General features: G+C 42.5%; 1 protein-coding gene across 4 annotated transcripts; it reads left to right on the top strand.

Moving 5' to 3' along the window:
* The first annotated feature begins 997 nt into the window (after positions 1-997).
* LOC109892649 (arf-GAP with Rho-GAP domain, ANK repeat and PH domain-containing protein 1) lies at positions 998-16,152 on the top strand. 4 transcript variants are annotated; one of them, XM_031826558.1, is made up of 29 exons: positions 1,024-1,253; positions 1,426-1,442; positions 1,642-1,727; positions 1,878-2,012; positions 2,136-2,205; positions 2,319-2,439; positions 2,563-2,780; positions 2,891-2,997; positions 3,077-3,276; positions 4,003-4,088; positions 4,306-4,485; positions 7,684-7,858; positions 8,538-8,663; positions 9,264-9,399; positions 9,595-9,697; positions 9,801-9,996; positions 10,229-10,444; positions 10,596-10,811; positions 11,363-11,468; positions 11,700-11,847; positions 11,985-12,062; positions 12,239-12,313; positions 12,435-12,552; positions 12,724-12,837; positions 13,096-13,229; positions 13,337-13,419; positions 13,554-13,604; positions 13,733-13,796; positions 13,890-16,152. In XM_031826558.1, the coding sequence occupies exons 2-29, from the start codon at positions 1,431-1,433 to the stop codon at positions 13,932-13,934; spliced, it is 3,399 nt and encodes a 1,132-aa protein (XP_031682418.1). In that variant the 5' UTR covers positions 1,024-1,253; positions 1,426-1,430; the 3' UTR covers positions 13,935-16,152. The 4 variants fall into 4 exon arrangements, 3 of the variants coding, with proteins under 3 accessions (XP_031682419.1, XP_031682418.1, XP_020340927.1); XR_004210261.1 differs by having other exon boundaries at positions 998-1,442; positions 12,193-12,313; XM_031826559.1 differs by having other exon boundaries at positions 1,019-1,442; positions 13,099-13,229.
* Positions 16,153-18,086: the final 1,934 nt, after the last annotated feature.

Here is an 18,086-nt window from a genome sequence, read left to right as displayed (position 1 = left end):
CATTCTTACCTCTTTGTTGATTCATATCCATTGAATTGTGTCCATTTTCTGTTTTAGAAAGATTTGCACAAAAGATAAACAGTATCATCATAAAACAATATCAATGTAGATCATACAAGGGACAAACAGTAATTTAAATTGAGGAGATCTTAAAATTTTTCAGTTAAGTGGCTAAACCTGCTGCCCTTTCAAATTCAAATGTTTCAGTTGGGCAGTTAGGTTCCTGCAAGAACCCCCACCGAATAAGAAGGTTTCTCGATGAACCCCACCTCCTATGGGGTTCTTAGAATAGCTTTTAGGGGCCATTTTCAGTGCCAAGAACCCTAAGGTGTCTTTGAAGAACTTTGAGGATCTTAGAAGAACTCTTGTTGAACCCCCTCATTTTTAGAGCGCAGGAAAAAATCCCACCTTTTCTAGCGGATTTTGTTTAGTCGACGTTTGGAAATGTACTGACAAATCAGGCCTGTTGTAACATGTACTTTACAGGCCGAACACGTTTGGATGGTAACCTGGTTACTGTCCGTCTCTCAGGTAACATCTGTGTACTTCCCATATATGCACTATATGGTTTGTTTACTTCCACTTTTAGCTGGCTAATCCAGCCAAATGTTTACCGGTAAACACGATGATTTGACTTTTGAACATCTGGTCAGCCTTTCCTAGTGTTACATATTACAACATAACTTTATTGCGTGACAGGGCACAGAATAATCTTATTTATGATATTTATTTGTGATACCATCAATATTCTGATCACAAAGGCTGCCATCTGTGAGTCTGGCCATAGAGTCTATGCTCTATGCTCATATTATATTTTGTGGGACCTTGTTCCCTCTATTGGGCAATGATTTATCTCTCTCTCTCTCTCTCTCACTCTCTCACTCTCTCTCACTCTCTCACACTCTCTCTCACTCTCTCTCTCTTTCTCTCTCTCTCTCTCTCTCTCTCTCTCTCACTCTCTCATACCTTACTCATATGCCTGTGGCCTTGTGCCATTAGAGAAGCTGCTGTAAATGTCAGACAGAGGCTGTTTGTTCAGGGTGATTGCAGTTTCATGAGGAACATCAGTCTCTCTGACAGCAGTTTACTAAGCCCACATCCTGTATATACCTGCTGTGATAAGAGGAACATTGTCAGACGGATGGGGCTCGCAATCCCTAGCAGGTTGCCAGATGACAGTGCCCATTTCTTACTCAAACCCCGTCAGTTTACCAATGTGAACTAATCTCAGACTCTGAGAAAACATGAATGAGGTACTGTATGAAGTTACTGTATTAATTTACTTCCTTACCATCAGTTGTGAGGTCTGACTCTCTGTTGGATGGTGTGGTTTTTCATTGGAACGTGACGCAGCTGTACATTTCCCGACATAACCGAGCAACTATTTATTTACTGTAATCCTTTGGCTTCGGTTATTCGTCTCAGATGTCATGGCAGACCAGGTACGTTATGCATCTGTGTGGATGTTTAGGTACTACATTTGTCTCTTATTTTGTGGGATTACAGATGTTTAGAGTGACTGACTGATGGGTGTTTATGTTAGTGATCGTACACATGCCAGAGTTATTTTTGTACACAGTCATTGAAGTATAAAAGAGGACATTTTGATACATTGTTAGCATTTTGTATTCTGGACCATAGGAGGATTCATTGCGAGCTATGCAGAACTGCTTCCGCAGTCAGTTTAGTATGGAGGAGGTTGAGTGTGAAGACATTGAAGCGAGCAGGTGTGTTTCTTTTGAACTGTTTTGCATGTGAGTTGTGTGTGATTCTTTCGATTGCATGTTTTGGTTATATTATACTTGACTAGAAACTGGAGAAAACGTGATGAGATAAGGTGATGTCCTTGCTACTTTTGTGTGTATCTCTGTTCTCAGGAGAACATCATCGGTTGATGAAGACAGTATCTATCTTGCCTGCACACTGTCACGATCATACGACCTCGGAGACTCTGATCTTCACCACACTCCTGTTATCAAGATGGGCTGGCTGGACAAGACCCCACCTCAGGGGTAAGAGAGAGAGGTGCATGCGTGCGTGCGTGCGTGCGTGCACATGCATGCATTTGTGTGTTTGTTCATGCATGTGTGTGTGTGCATGCATTAGAGTGTAAGTAATCTCTGTTTTATCTGCAGGAGCCTTATTTTCCAGAAGCGTTGGGTGATGTTGGATGCACAGTACCTGCGATACTTTCAAAATGAGAAGGTTCAGACGTCTTCCATAGACCCACACATAGTGTCACAGATCAGAGTGTATACTGTGAAATACCTTACTTATTAGACCCTCCCCTTCTCACTCCTTCTCTCCTTATTCCTCAGGAGGTCTACTCAAAGCGGATCATAGCCATACTGTTTGTCACTGAAGTGCTTAACGTTGGAGAGCAGAAGTTTGAGGTGGTGACAAGGAACAGGACTTTCTTGTTCCGTGCTGAAAACAACAGTAAGTCTTCAGCCTAAAATAACAATGATCACAATGAGGAAATATGAATACTTTGTGTGTGCAATCTATGTGCAATCTATGTGCAATCTGTGTGTGTGTGTGTGTGTGTGTGTGTGTTTTCAGCTGTCAGGGAGGAATGGGTGTCAGTACTGAAAGAAACTATTCAGCAGCGTCGTAGCAGCATGGAGATGTCCCTTATGAACTTCAGTTTTACTAGTGGACAGCGTGATAGTGGAGTCTCTCTCATTAGTAAACAAGGATACCTGGAGATGAATGGACTGCGCTCCAAGGTCTATGTAGTCATCTGTGCTGACAGGGTCTTCCTCTACGGGAACGCTGAGGTGTGTATCCATGGTGCATGCATTTGTCCTGAAATAAATCAAATAAAATGTTCATGAAAGTCCTTTGGAGTCAGTTATCCTTAAAAACCTGTGATGTTCTCTGTCATCAGGAGCACAGCCAGGGTGTTGGCATCACCTACATTGAGATGAATGTGGGTACTGTGAAGAGCACAGACAAACGGTCCTTCAACCTCACCACCTTCTACAGAACATTCAGGTGAGACTGACCTCTGACCTATGACCCTTTAATGTCATCCCACAGTGAACCCTCTGTGACCCCTGTTCTGTTTGGTTAGTTTCCTGGCCGAGTCGGCGCAGCAGAGGGATCAGTGGGTGGAGGCCCTGCAGGACTGTGTCAGTCGCTCTCTGTCCAGTGATGTGGTGGCCCAGAAGATCTGGGCTGTGGAGGCCAACCAGCGCTGTGCAGACTGTGGCGCCCCCCATCCAGACTGGGCCTCTGTCAACCTCTGTGTGGTCCTTTGCAAGTGCTGTGCAGGTACAGAAGAACCTTGCCTGTGTGTGACACACTCAGTCACACACACTACACTGACACTCTCACACAAAAACACACACACAAAAACACACACACATCCACATACACTACATTCACACACACACACACACACACACACACACACACACACACACACACACACACACACACACACACACACACACACACACACACACACATGCATGCAGACATAACACAAACACACATACGCATACACGCCCGCACACACACACACACACACACACACACACACACACACACACACACACACACACACACACACACACACACTTCTACGCTAATTATATCCTGCTCTGTTCTCTATTTTACTCTTATTATTATCTATCCTGATGTTTAGTCCCTTTACCCTGCCTTCATGAAAATATCTACCTCAAATACCTTGTACTTCTGCACATTGATCTGGTACTGGTACTCCCTGTATATAGCTCCATCCTTGTGCATTTTATTCCTCTTGTGTTACAATAAAAAAAAATTACTGCATCGTTGAGAAGAGATCGTAAGCAAGCCTATCACAGTGAAGTCTGCATCCGTTCTATTCAGCCCATGTGACAAATAAAATAGAATTTGATCAAATATTTCAGGTCAATAAGTTGTAACACATTGGTACAGTGCACATACATTTCCATTGGATAACAGTGCCTGGGAGAGGACATTGACATCAAATTCTGACATTTCTCTGTTGTTTAGGTGTGCACAGGGGTCTGGGCCAGAGTGTGTCCAAAGTTCGCAGTCTGAGAATGGATGAAAAGGTGTGGACTGATAACCTTATTCAGGTAGGTTTCTAATGAGTATTCTATTAGGAACCTCATCCTCACCGCCCATATGTGGTCTTCCTCTGTTTATGTTCCTCACACTATGGTTCCTCTTTTTGTATATTTGCATTAATTTACATGTTTTCCTTTGAAAAGAAGAACTCTCTCATAGCTCACCCTGTCAATAAAGGGATACATCTTTCAGATCAAGGTTCTAATGCCACTCCCTGTTCACCAGGTGTTCCTGTTAGGTAACAACAGGGTAAACCTGTTCTGGGCAGCTAACACGCCACCAAGCGAGGCGCTCCAACCATCAAGTGATAGTGAGAAGCGCCAGCGCTTTGTCTCTGCTAAGTACTGTCAGGGGAAATATCGCCGCTACCATGCTCTGTTTGGCCAACAGGAGGCCCTCAACAAAGTGAGACACACACATACTGTCAAATATCACTTTTCTCCCCCGCTCCCTATATACAGTTGAAGTTGGAAGTTTATGTACAACTTAGTCAAATACATTTAAACTTTTTCACAATTCCTGACATTTAATCCTAGTAAAAATTCCCTGTTTTAGGTCAGTTAGGATCAAATCAAATCAAAGTTAAATTGTCACGTGCGCCGAATACAACAGGTTTAGACCTTACAGTGAAATGCTTACTTACAGGCTCTAACCAATAGTGCAAAAAAGGTATTAGGTGAACAATAGGTAAGTAAAGAAATAAACAACAGTAAAAAGACAGGCTATATACAGTAGCGGGGCTATAAAAGTAGCGAGGCTACATACAGACACCGGTTAGTCAGGCTGATTGAGGTAGTATGTATATGTAGATATGGTTAAAGTGACCATGCATATATGATGAGCAGAGAGTAGCAGTAGCGTAAAAGAGGGGTTGGAGGATGGTGGGTGGTGGGTGGCGGGACACAATGCAGATAGCCTGGTTAGCCAATGTACAGGAGCACTGGTTGGTTGGGCCAATTGAGGTTGTATGTACATGAATGTATAGTTAAAGTGACTATGCATATATGATAAACAGAGAGTAGCAGCAGCGTAAAAGAGGGGTTGGGAGGGCACAATGCAGATAGTCCGGGTAGCCATTTGATTACCTGTTCAGGAGTCTTATGGCTTGGGGGTAAAAACTGTTGAGAAGCATTTTTGTCCTAGACTTGGCACTCCGGTACCGTTTGCCATGTGGTAGTAGAGAGAACAGTCTGTGGCTGGGGTCTTTGACAATTTTTAGGGTCTTCCTCTGACACTGCCTGGTGTAGAGGTCCTGGATGGCAGGCAGCTTAGCCCTAATGATGTACTGGGTCGTTCGCAATACCCTCTGTAGTGCCTTGCGGTCGGAGGCCGAGCAATTGCCGTACCAGGCAGTGATGCAACCAGTCAGGCTCTCGATATTGCAGCTGTAGAACCTTTTGAGGATCTCAGGACCCATGCCAAATAATTTTTGTTTCCTGAGGGGGAAAAGGCTTTGTTGTGCCCTGTTCACGACTGTCGTGATGTGTTTGGAACCTTTTAGTATGTGTTTGATGTGGACACCAAGGAACTTGAAGCTCTCAACCTGCTCCACTACAGCCCCGTTGATGAGAGTCCACAATCATCTCCTTAGTATTGGTTACGTTGAGGGATAGGTTGTTATTCTGGCAACACCCGGCCAGGTCTCTGACCACTACCTTATTTTAAGAATGTGAAATGTCAGAATAATAATTTATTTCAGCTTTTATTTAGTCCATGTCAGGACTACCCGACATGATGACTCCTTGCTGTCCCCAGTCCACCTGGCCGTGCTGCTGCTCCAGATTCAACTGTTCTGCCTGTGATTATTATTATTTGACCATGCTGGTCATTTTTGAACATTTGAACATCTTGGCCATGTTCTGTTATAATCTCCACCCGGCACAGCCAGAAGAGGACTGGCCACCCCACATAGCCTGGTTCCTCTCTAGGTTTCTTTCTAGGTTTTGGCCTTTCTAGGGAGTTTTTCCTAGCCACCGTGCTTCTACACCTGCATTGCTTGCTGTTTGGTGTTTTAGGCTGGGTTTCTGTACAGCACTTTGAGATATCAGCTGATGTACGAAGGGCTATATAAATAAATTTGATTTTGATTTGATTTGATTTCTTTCATCACATTCCCAGTGGGTCCGAAGTTTATATACACTCAATTAGTATTTGGTAGCATTGCCTTTAAATTGTTTAACTTGGGTCAAACGTTTCGGGTAGCCTTCCACAAGCTTCCCACAATAAGTTGGGTGAATTTTGGTCCATTCCTCTCGACAGAGCTGGTGTAACTGAGTCAGGTTTTTAGTCCTCCTTGCTCGCACAAGCTTTTTTAGTTCTGCCCACAATTTTTCTATGAGATTGAGATCAGGGCTTTGTGATGGCCACTCCAATACCTTGACTTTATTGTCCTTAAGCCATTTTGCCACAACTTTGGAAGTATGCTTGGGGTCATTGTTAATTTGGAAGACCCATTTGCTACCAAGCTTTAACTGATGTCTTGAGATGTTGCTTCAATATATCCACATAATTTTCCTTCCTCATGAAGCCATCTATTTTGTGAAGTGCACCAGTCCCTCCTGGAGCAAAGCACCCCCACAACATGATGCTGCCACCCCCGTGCTTCACGGTTGGGATGGTGTTCTTCGGCTTGCAAGCCTCTCCCTTTTTTATCCAAACATAACGATGGTCATTATGGCCAAACAGTTCTATTTTTGTTTCATCAGACCAGAGGACATTTCTCCAAAAAGTACGATCTCTGTTCCCACGTGCAGTTGCAAACCGTAGTCTGGCGGTTTTGGAGCAGTGGCTTCTTCCTTGCTGAGCGGCCTTTCAGGTTATGTCGATATATGACTCCTTTTACTGTGGATATAGATACTTTTGTACCTGTTTCCTCCAGCATCTTCACAAGGTCCATTGCTGTTGTTCTGGGATTGATTTGCACTTTTCTCACCAAAGTACGTTCATCTCTAGGAGACAGAACGCGTCTCCTTCCACTGCTGCGTGGTCCCATGGTGTTTATACTACCTTCAGGCGTTTGGAAATTGCTCCCAAGGATGAAGCAGACTTGTGGAGGTCTACAAATTATTTTTGTGGTTTTGACTGATTTCTTTTGATTTTGTCATGATGTCAAGCAAAGAGACACTGAGTTTGAAGGTAGGCCTTGAAATACATTCACAGGTACACCCCCAATTGACTCAAATTATGTCAATTAGCCTATCACAAGCTTCTAAAGCCATGACATAATTTTCGTGAATTTTCCAAGCTGTTTAAAGGCACAGTCAACTTAGTGTATGTAAACTTCTGACCCACTGGATTTGTGATACAGTGAAATATAAGTGAAACAATATGTCTGCAAACAATTACTTGTGTCATGAACAAAGTAGATGTCCTAACCAACTTCCAAAAACTATAGTTTGTTGACAAGAAATTTATGAAGTGGTTAAAAAACGAGTTTGAATTACTCTAACCTAAGTGTATGTAAACTTCCGACTTCAACTGTATATATTTCTCTCTCTCTCCATCCCATACTCTCAAAAGTCCAGACGTGTTTGCTGCTCTCTGATTCTCTCTTCTCTCTCTCCCTCTCTCTCTTTCTCTCCCTCCTCCTTGCCTACCTCTCAGGCTCTGTGCAGTACCGTTCAGACGGATGATGTATTGGAGACTCTGTCTCTGGTGTTCTGTGGAGCAGATGTGAACTGTTATACAGGTGATCCAGAGCTGCCCAGCCCTGTGTCCGTGGCCCAACACTATGGACAGATATTACAGGTGGAGTTCTTAACTCACAACCACAACACAGGTAGGAGTCTTATCTCTCTGCTCCATTTATATATTTTTTTCTGGGTGCATTTACAGGTCTGGAACAATGCACCTATTTTTCGCCACCCCTCATCTTGGCCATGTTCTGTTATAATCTCCACCCGGCACAGCCAGAAGAGGACTGGCCACCCCTCATAGCCTGCTTCCTCTCCCTTTTTTCCTAGGTTCTGGCCTTTCTAGGGAGTTTTTCCTAGCCACCGTGCTTCTATACCTGCATTGCTTGCTTTTTTGGAGGTTATAGGCTGGGTTTCTGAACAGCACTTTGTGACATCAGCTGATGTAAGAAGGGCTTTATAAATACATTTGATTTATAAATAAATTGGATTGATTTTATTTATTTTTCGCAACCGAAGCTCTTGACCACAACGTAGCTGGTGTCGTAAAGGTCCTGAATCAACTCCATTATTATTGCTCCATGCTTTTGTTGTCAATTGTTTGTGGGTGTTGTTTTGACTCCTATTGTATGAATTTGTTGTTTATGGATGCTGTGTGGCTTTTCTACCACCAGGTGGCATGTTTTGTGTTGTCTTGCACTTAAAAAAAGAAAAACTCCAATAAAATATATGAAAGGGAACCCTCGTCTCCAACTTTACATTCAACTTGTACTGTGTTTTGTTCAGTATAGGAGCCATCAGTAGTTCTATTTATTTCCTCTCTAGATCTGCCAGGGTCTAGGGCTGGAAATCACACACTCCTAGAGGCTGATCTCCCCGTCTCACACACTGGTTATCTCTTCAAGACCGCTTCTTCAATACGGCCAGTAACAGAGTGCAAAGCAAGAGGAGGTGGGTGATTCATGGCACTATGTATAAACTCGAATCTCTGAGATTTGTTTGGACATGCTTTAAATCCAGGGTTGGGTAGGTTACTTTCTAAATGTAATCTGTCACAGTTACTAGTTATCGGTCCAATATTGTAATCAGTAACATAACTTTTGGGTTACCCAAACTCAGTAACGTAATCTGATTACTTTTCCCTTAAGAGGCATTAGAAGAAGACACAAAGGATCAATCAAACGCTTTTGGTGTGTCATAATAGTGGTCTGACTATTAGTGGAACAAACTTAAACTTCCGCCTTTTTCATTGAGAAAATAGAAAGGTGTCATGATTTTATTTAGCAAACATCCATTCTGAATTTTAAAGTAATCCAAGAAGTAATCATCTAGTTTTTCAAAAGTATCTGTAATCTGAATACAATATTTTTGCTGGTAATATAACTGATTACAGCTACAGTTTTTTTGTAAACAGATTCCAGTTACTCCCCAACCCTGTTTAGATCTGAATGTCTATTGGTCAGGTGAAATAATGACCAACTTGGACAGTCCTCTTAGGAAAGTGTTATTAATGCCAATACATTTACCATCAGCTAAATATATTTTCTCTAGATTTTAGCCGTCGATGGTGCTCTCTGAACCAAGGTAACTTCAGCTACTATGAGAGCGAGAAGAGCTCCAGTCAGAGCGGCGGGATGAAGATGAGTGATGTCCTGTGTCTGTTGGTCAATCCCCCAGGGAAACATGGGTAAGACAGGCAACACATTCACTCCCATCAGTAATGACATGAGCAGATCACATGTACTTTTCCAGGGTGTAGCAAATGCCGTTATTTATACCATTTAGGCATAATTTGGAATTTATAAAACCCTATCAGTGTAGGCTTTAATACTAATGTTGATATATATATATTTCTTACCACACTGTACCTTTCCTGGCTCAGTTATGCCCATTCCTTTGAGCTGTACCATGACTCTGGGAGAGTCTATCTATTTGGAGAAGACTCCTCTGACAAAGTGAAAGGGTGGATCAAGGCCATCGCCAAGGTAACCACCTCTTTAAAACTAGATTTAATTGAGTATCATGATAGACTGGTAATTAGTAGTTTTGCTCGTGTATATAGTACTGCCTTATCTTATTGCATGTCAGGCGCTGGTCCCCTCTGCAGCAGAGGACCTGGTGTGCTGGCCCTTTGCGAGGGTGGGTCGGTTGAGCTACACTGAGGGCCAGAGCCACCATAGCCCCCTCCTGGGCTGGTTCTCCCTGGGGGGCTCCAGACTGCTCCTACTCCTCCACGGAGCAGATCGAGTGGAGAACATCGACCTGCGCAAAATAAAGGAGCTCTGTGAGTCACTCCTGAAACTGCCACAGTGGAGGTATTAGGATGTACTGTAGAGGGAGAAGTTTCGTGAAGTTTAAGTTTTTAGTGTGTGTTGTGGTACTAATGATGTAAGAGTGCTATATTTTTTGGGTTGCAACAGAATAAAACAGCTACTACGTTGATGTACATGCTGATGTAGTTAGTGTTTGATTGTGTGAGTCATGACACTGTATGTTGTTTTGTGTCCCTGTTTTAGCCATGGAGCAGGAGGCTGGTGCTGGTGCTGTGGTGCTGGTGGACGGAGGCAGAAGCCTGCGTGTGGAGGGGGACAGGAGGCCTGACTTCCAGGGCTGGCTGAGTGGGCTCCAACAGGGCTCAGGGAGAGGAGATGGCCCCCTGGACCAGCAGCAGCTCACTGACACAGACGTCCCTGTCATCGTGGACCGCTGCATGAGCTACATCACACAGCATGGTGGGTGGACCTAGCATGGCATCGGTCGGGACAGATACCTAACAAAAGATAAGCTCTTACTAGCTTCACTCATTTCATTATCAGTGTATTTGTAAGTCTGTGTTAATGGTTCAGTGTTGATGTGTTTCTTTATGGGAGATTTCCTTTCCAGGTTTGAAGTCAGAGGGCATCTATCGGAGGTGTGGTGTGAACTCCAAGATCGCCGCCCTGCTGTTCTTTCTCCGCCATGACGCCCGGCAGGTCCGTCTGAATGAAGGGGAGCGCCAGGTGGATGACGTGGCAAACGTCCTGAAGAGGTTCCTCAGGGAAGTGGGAGAGGGGGTTTTCAATGGCCATCAGGCCTCTCTGCCATGGCTCCACACCACTAGTGAGTCTGGCCTACCCTCATTCTAATACTGGTGGACCACAATGACCACACCACTGCTTTTCACTGCTTGTCTTGGTAGTCGTATCATTGAGCACGGTTACATCCATACAATAATGTTATTATTGTGGAAAGTCAGGTTAATATAATAGTTTGTTTAAAACGTTCCTGTTTACATCTGAAATCCGGCTTCTGATGGGACTTTTGATAAATGCAGAAAATCGTCATTTAAAACCACCAGGTGCTTGCATATACGCAGATCAAATACACCACTGGAACGCCAATTAAGCTGTTTACATGTCCTAATAATTCTACAGATTGCTCAGAAAACAAGGTGTTTTAATCGGCGTATGCTTACTTTGATTATGACCTTACAAAGATTAAGATAAGCAGAGTAAGGTGTTTACATGACAAATTTCATACTCGGCCTTCTGCCATAATCAGTTTAATGTAGAATTATGTATGTGCATGTAAACATATTCAGTGGTAGCCCCATGATAGGGAGTTGTGTGCTGTGCTGTAATATGTAGGTGTTCTTCTTCTATGTCCACCAGCTGTCAGTGCGATGAGTGAGAGAGTGTCCCAGTACCAGGCCCTCCTCCACAGCCTCCCCCGAGTCAACAGAGCCACTCTGGGGGCTGTCATCAACCACCTCTACTGGTGAGCCTCAATCTCTACCTCTGTCTGTCTGTCCTCCCCTCTCTTTTTATTTCTTTACCTCCATTCTGGAATAATGGACCTCTTTCCCATAGGACATTTGTCCTTTATTCACATATAAGTAGAATAAAAACAGTTTCTATACAGTTTCTATATAAGGAATTGACTCATTTGTCTTTGAAAGTTCAAGACATGCATCGCTGTTGTACAAATCTGTCGATTTTGTTCCCAAAGCGTCCAGTGCTTTGCAGATGAGAATCAGATGAACATGCACAACCTGGCCATTGTGTTTGGTCCCACGCTCTTCCAGATGGACGGCACTGATAACAGCGCAGGACAGGTGGTAGAGGATCTCATCCAGAACTACCAGGACATCTTCAATGTGAGTGTGTCTGTCTCACACTGATGACCACTGATTTATAGAAGACAAAGAGAGAGAAATGTACTGTGTTGTCACAAGAAGACAAATGAATTGGCCTGATCAGATGGATGGAATACATTTGTCTGTCTGTGTGGCAGGTGGATGCAGAGCAGTTTCAGAGACAGTTGGACATGATCTCGCATGTCATCAAAGCACAGAAGGAACACACAGAGGAGGTGAGCACACACCCATGGCATGATGAGATTTTCAGAACCCTTGCAGCAGCTGTTCGCCACCCAACTGAAATGATTAAGTCCTGACTTCCTTGACCTATACTATCTATCTCTTACTATTTGCTGGACTAAGGATGGCTGTTGGCCTGCTGCGTCTCTCTCTTCATACTGTTCTGTAGGGAAGCCCCTCACCTCTCACCATCTGCGGGGTTTACCTGGAGAGGAAGGAGGAGGGCTCTGAGCTGCTGGTTCAGGTCAGCTCCATGTGCACTCTCACCTTTCACCTTTGACTCTAGAATCCATAGGCTACAGTACAGGATGTTCTTCTGCAATTTTTTTGTGCCCAGATAATCATAAGCTCCCCTGCCTGCTCAGATCTCCCAGGAAGTGAGTGCTGAAGAGCTGGTATGTAAGGTCCTGAGACGCAGGAACATCCCTCCACAGCAGGGGGACTACTGGAGCTGCTTCCTGGTCGACAACAACCAGGAGATAGGTAATGGTTTAGAACACCTCAGTTATAGTTGCAAAGTCTCTTCTTAAATGTTTGAGGAGTTGGACAGCTGTTGGTAATGTGTGAAATATCTTACATTGTTATAATGAAAGCTGGTGCTCAACTGTAAACTAGTGGTAAAATACATGGTGTCTTCTCTGGTTCCCCCAACAGAGCGTCCATTGCACTATCAGGAGCAAGCGCTGACTATCTATTTCTCTCTGGGCAAAGACTGTCATCTGGTGGTCAAGAAGAACTGCTACATGGAGGCCATTCTTACCTACATAGGTACAGTATTTTGAATGAGTTGTGATTGACTACATAGTCAGTTTTGGATTGACGACAAAGTTCAACTTTACTACATAGAGTTTTGATGACCAGTACATACCATAAATATACTTACACAATTGCATATATTCTGTAAAAAAAATAAAAAAGCATTGATAACGGAAGAGAAAGTCCAATGAAAAGGGGGAAGGAGATGTGTTAATGATATGGTAGAAAATGTGTACAAAGTAAATGAGAGTTGGATGTACCCTTTCACAGCAGGCAGGGTAGATGTCTCCCGAAACGGCCTGATCAAGTTCTGTGAAGAGAAAGGTCAAAGGGGTAAGGGAACCTTCAGCAGACGCCTCTGTGTGCTCAGTGGCTTGTCTCTAAGGCTGTACAAAGATGTGAAGGTAAGAGAGGATGGAAGGAGATGTGTGTTGTTTCTGTGACAGTGTGAGACTCCTGTAATGTATATGCAGTATTTGTGTAACAACAGCCTTGTTTGCCCATCTTGTAGAGTTCTCAGCCTGAGAGGGAGTGTCAAATCAACGCTCTGAAGGTCTACTGTGGTATCAAGAGGAAGTTACAGCCACCGTCATGGTGAGAATCTCTGAATGTCCCACTTGGGGCTTTAACCAGCAACCCCCCCATTTCAAATCATTTGAGTCCATATCAGCTGTCCATATCATGTCCTTGCTCTCCTTTCTTATGATCTCTATGATCTTGTGTTCTAGCTGGGGGATGACTGTAGTGTGTGAGAAGGCAGTACGAGACATACAGCAATGGTGAGTATCTTGGGTAGCAACTGAAGATCGTTAAACAGTAGTAATTAGAGCACTTAAGCTCTGCTGAGGATCATGGTAAAGATCTAGCCCTTCTCTAACTCACCCTCGCCTGCTACCAATCTTCTCAGGTACCTGTGCTGTGAATCAAAGAACGAGTTGATCGAGTGGCTGGCCACTTTTATGAGCCTCCAGGTAATTATCTTTTTGTGAAATAAAATGTCCTGCTTTTTTTTCTACTTTAGCTTTTCTCATCACTTTTTTTATTTTATTTATTCATTTTCATAGCATGATGGTGATCTGTGGCCAGCAGCTTCCAGGCTAGATTCCTGATCTGAGGCTGAAGGGGAAATAACCTGATCCTGCTTTCCCATCCCATCTACTACTAGAGATGTTTTCAAGTCTTCAGGTCTTTCCTGGAAAGAAATGCGCTTTCACTGTATATCAAATCAATAACCTCAAAGTATATATTTTCTCTGTCAATATTTGGTTGAACCTATTTATAACCCACAGCTATGGTAATAACAGGGGAGGCAGTATAGAACTACACTATAACAACAAACTCCCATTCTAGAAATGAGTAACAATAATATTAGAGGCACATGAGAAATATAATCTAAACGCTATGTTGACTTTGAGGTTCCCTTTTATGGGGACATAATGACCATGTTGGAGAGCTGCAGTCGTAAAGCCATCTAAGATGAGACACAGTGCTTTCTGTTCATGTCATTATGGTAACAGTGGTGGTCAGTAATGATTGGAGAGCAGGATTTCTACGCTGTCACTACTCAAGACCACAGCTTGTTGCATTACAGAGATGTGCAGTTTATATTACTTTCATTAATTTCATTAGCTCATCCTTCAACAGAACCTTAACATGAAAAGGAATCTGAGTTGTAAGGCTAGCTACACAGCACCCTTAGAGCAGCCAGGGCAGGGAAAGGAGACCGATCCGGTTGCTATTGCAGATTCAGCATCGATCCAGTGCCGGGCTGGTCGAAGCCCTAGAGGTTTCTCTCTCTCTGTATCTAAATCTGGGTCGTTCCACCAAGTCGGTGGCTTTTGAGAAGTGTAACTTTAAAAACATTTTTATCTTCATAAAAAAAAAACGTTTTAAATAACGTTTCAAATAAAGTAACAGGGTTGATGATTTCATTTTTTTAAAGCCAGAAATCCCCTTGTGACAGGGGGAATGGAAGCTTGTTGTGCACAACAGGGAGTGGCAGTTGAATGCAATCTTCACAACATCAACAAAAATATTTTTGGGATGTTGTTGTTAAGTTGGTTAAAATCCTCCTAGATGTCAGAGAGGGACCTGTCAAAAAGCTGACTTTTAGAACTTTAGTAAATCTTTATTCATATACAAAAAATCTGATTGATTGAATTCTTCATGTTGTCTATATTAAAGATGCACTACGGGGATCTTAAGCATAACACATTTGTTGCATAATGCACAAATTATTGTACCATATCACACAAAATTGCAGAATACATATGATTTCATGCAAATTGCAAAATGTGTAACATATCACACGAAATGAAAGGCCTAGTACACAAAATAACAGAGAGCACTTTCGGCTCTGAGCACCACTTTCCAAACTACTGGCTGAAATTATACAAACGTTAGAGAGAACATCTTTAAAAGGCCTTTCATTTCATACATACAAGCTATAAACACTACATATTGGTGCACAATTTCTACTTCAAATATCAAAGGGATGCAAATGCCACTCTTTTTGTGGAACGACCCATCTCCTCTTCACGAGCTGCAGAGATGCTGCTGCTCAGATAGACACCATAACAGCATTCCGCTGTACTGAGAGGGTGGACTGGGGTTAGAGCTGTGAAGACGGGGCCCTGTTCCAGCTGTTTGGGACTGTGACTGACAGGTGACAGCGATGGGCCAGGCATGTGGAAACTCCTTCTTGTGCCGTAGTCAGCAGTTCCAGCCATCGACAACAGCAGAGATGTAAGTGTATACATGTTGATGCGCTGGGTGGTTGTGTCTGAAGTACAACAGAATATGCTGATTATACATCATTATCTGAGTACCTGATTGTGATAACGAAATGTTGATATCATTGTGTATCATTCAAAGTTGAATTTGTCTTTGAAATACAATGTGTATGGTTTTTGTGTTTCTTAAAATCATTATCCCACCGTTCCTTTTATGTCTGAGGTCAGGATGCTGTGGCCATTAAAAATCCTCTTTGACTTGGTTGGTTGATCAAAGCAAAACATTACCGATTTAATAAATCCACTTCTACTGTAGAAGAAGCATAGAAATAAAAGGCCTGTCAGTGTTTGATCATTTCCCCTTCAAAATAAAAAAAAAGTCTGAAGAGGTAGAGAAGTAGATTATTTCTACACCCTAGATCTCTGATGGTAAATTGTTTATTGTAGCCTTTGATATGGATGTGTTTGCAAAAATGGCTCGCCTAAAACACTGTAGTAGGTAGTCTCTTCACACTGCCGCTGTATCTAGAGTCTAGACTATTTGAATGGCAATCACAGTCCATTTTTGTCATAAATAAAAACATTTCAAGACTTTGATTGTTTATTAAAGCAAATTAAGTGCCTGTGGTAAATGAGAACATGCACCGACATGAATCATCCACACAACGTTGTTTCCATTCACCATCATGCTAGCCCATTGCCTACCTCTGCCTTTCATTAAAAAAACCTAGGTTAACACACCAGATCACACACACCTGCTGTTCCCAATTTCAATGTTTTCCCACATTCTATTATTATTATTATTTTTAAATGTAACTAGTCAACCCAGTTAAGAACAAATTCTTATTTACAATGACGGCCTACCAGGGAACAGTTGGTTAACTGCCTTGTTCAGGGGCAGAACGGCAGATTTTTACCTTGTCAGCTCGGGGATTCGATCCAGCAACCTTTCGGTTACTGGCCCAACTCTCGAACCACTAGGTTACCTGCCACCCCATTATAATTCTCTCAGGTTTATATCGTCATTTTGATGTAACAAAGGGTTTAGGACTGGGTTTCTGGCATGTTGTGTGTAGCTACAGCACATTAGACCCCCCACCACTCTCAATCTCCCATAACGTTTTATTGGTGCTCTTGTGGGGCTAAGTGCCCCTCGCTCAATAAAAGGGCTTTCTAATATCCTTTTATTTTTCAGCTGTCTGTCATTAGCTGTGAGGCTGTGTGGGTAATTGCTTTACATTAGGAACTCAGGGCTGTTGAAGAGGCTCAGTCACCCTAGTAACAACCATGCACTCCATTCACCCCCAGTTCTTAAATCACTACCCCCATTAAGCTTCACACATTACCATAACCTGCTCATATTTGATGCAGATTGGCATTAAGATGACTCATGTACTGGAGGCAGCTCTGCAGAGTGGTCACTAGCTGGCACAGCCACAAAGTCATACAATCGGTTTTTAACCCTAACCCTAACTCTAACCTTAACCACACGGCTGACTGTCATTTTTTTATTTCACCTTTATTTAACCAGGTAGGACAGTTGAGAACAAGTTCTCATTTACAACTGCGACCGGGCCAAGATACAGTAAAGCAGTGCGACAAAAACAACAACACAGAGTTACACATGGAATAAACAAACATACAGTCAATAACACCATAGAAAAATCGATGCACAGTGTGTTCAAATGTAGGGTTAGGGAGGTAATACTATATTAGATGTTGCTGACTGGTCTGTCATTTAATTACCTTCTGACATAGACTGAATCATTTTCTACGTTTAATGGAAGTGGTTCTCTTGCAATGAGAAGACTTGCATGCCAATTACTGGTACAACATGTTTTAGAAAAAAAAATTCTGTGGTCCATCATGGAACTAGATTAGAAACCAAAGAGGGATTATCTTCCCGGTGGTGTCATGAATCTTTAAAGGCTTTATGAAGGAAAAAATAGACTGAGGTCTTAACATTTGTTAAAAAATAGTTTTCTTATTATTTATAATAATTTGTACCATTTGTATAACTCATGTTTGGTCATGTCAATAAATTGCCTATTACATGCTCAAGAGAATCTTTTTATTAACTCTCTGCCAGTCAGCTCTCATTCAGGGGTAATTGATTCAGTATAATTATGTACACGATAAAAAAAGCATTCAGATATAATTAGGTTTTTCTGCTTGAAAAGAGATTATGTTTATTTTATTCACAACTAATAGAATCACAGAAGCCTATGAAGTTTTCTTTGTGTTATTATCTGTGTCTTATTTCACAATGATGCTAAATGCACATGCTGATGTATTTCTGGGTGTTTTCTTTGCTGTGCTTTTCAGTAGGTGCAGCAGCTTTGAACTCTTGACAGGGGACAGGCCTGTTCTGATGTCAGGGTCTTGGTTCTTTGCTCTCATTATCATACAAAGGAGATTGCGTTGCATATGATTCCCCCAATGTTCTGTGTTCAGCTTTAGCCTATCAATAACAAAAGCTTTTAACTGGAAAGTCATATGCTATCACTTCATGGCTGTTTAGTTGCTGTT

The sequence above is a fragment of the Oncorhynchus kisutch genome, linkage group LG6 (genome assembly GCF_002021735.2).
Source record: "Oncorhynchus kisutch isolate 150728-3 linkage group LG6, Okis_V2, whole genome shotgun sequence".
In the NCBI taxonomy this organism is placed as follows: Eukaryota; Metazoa; Chordata; class Actinopteri; order Salmoniformes; family Salmonidae; genus Oncorhynchus; species Oncorhynchus kisutch.
This window is presented reverse-complemented; position numbering and strand designations above follow the sequence as displayed.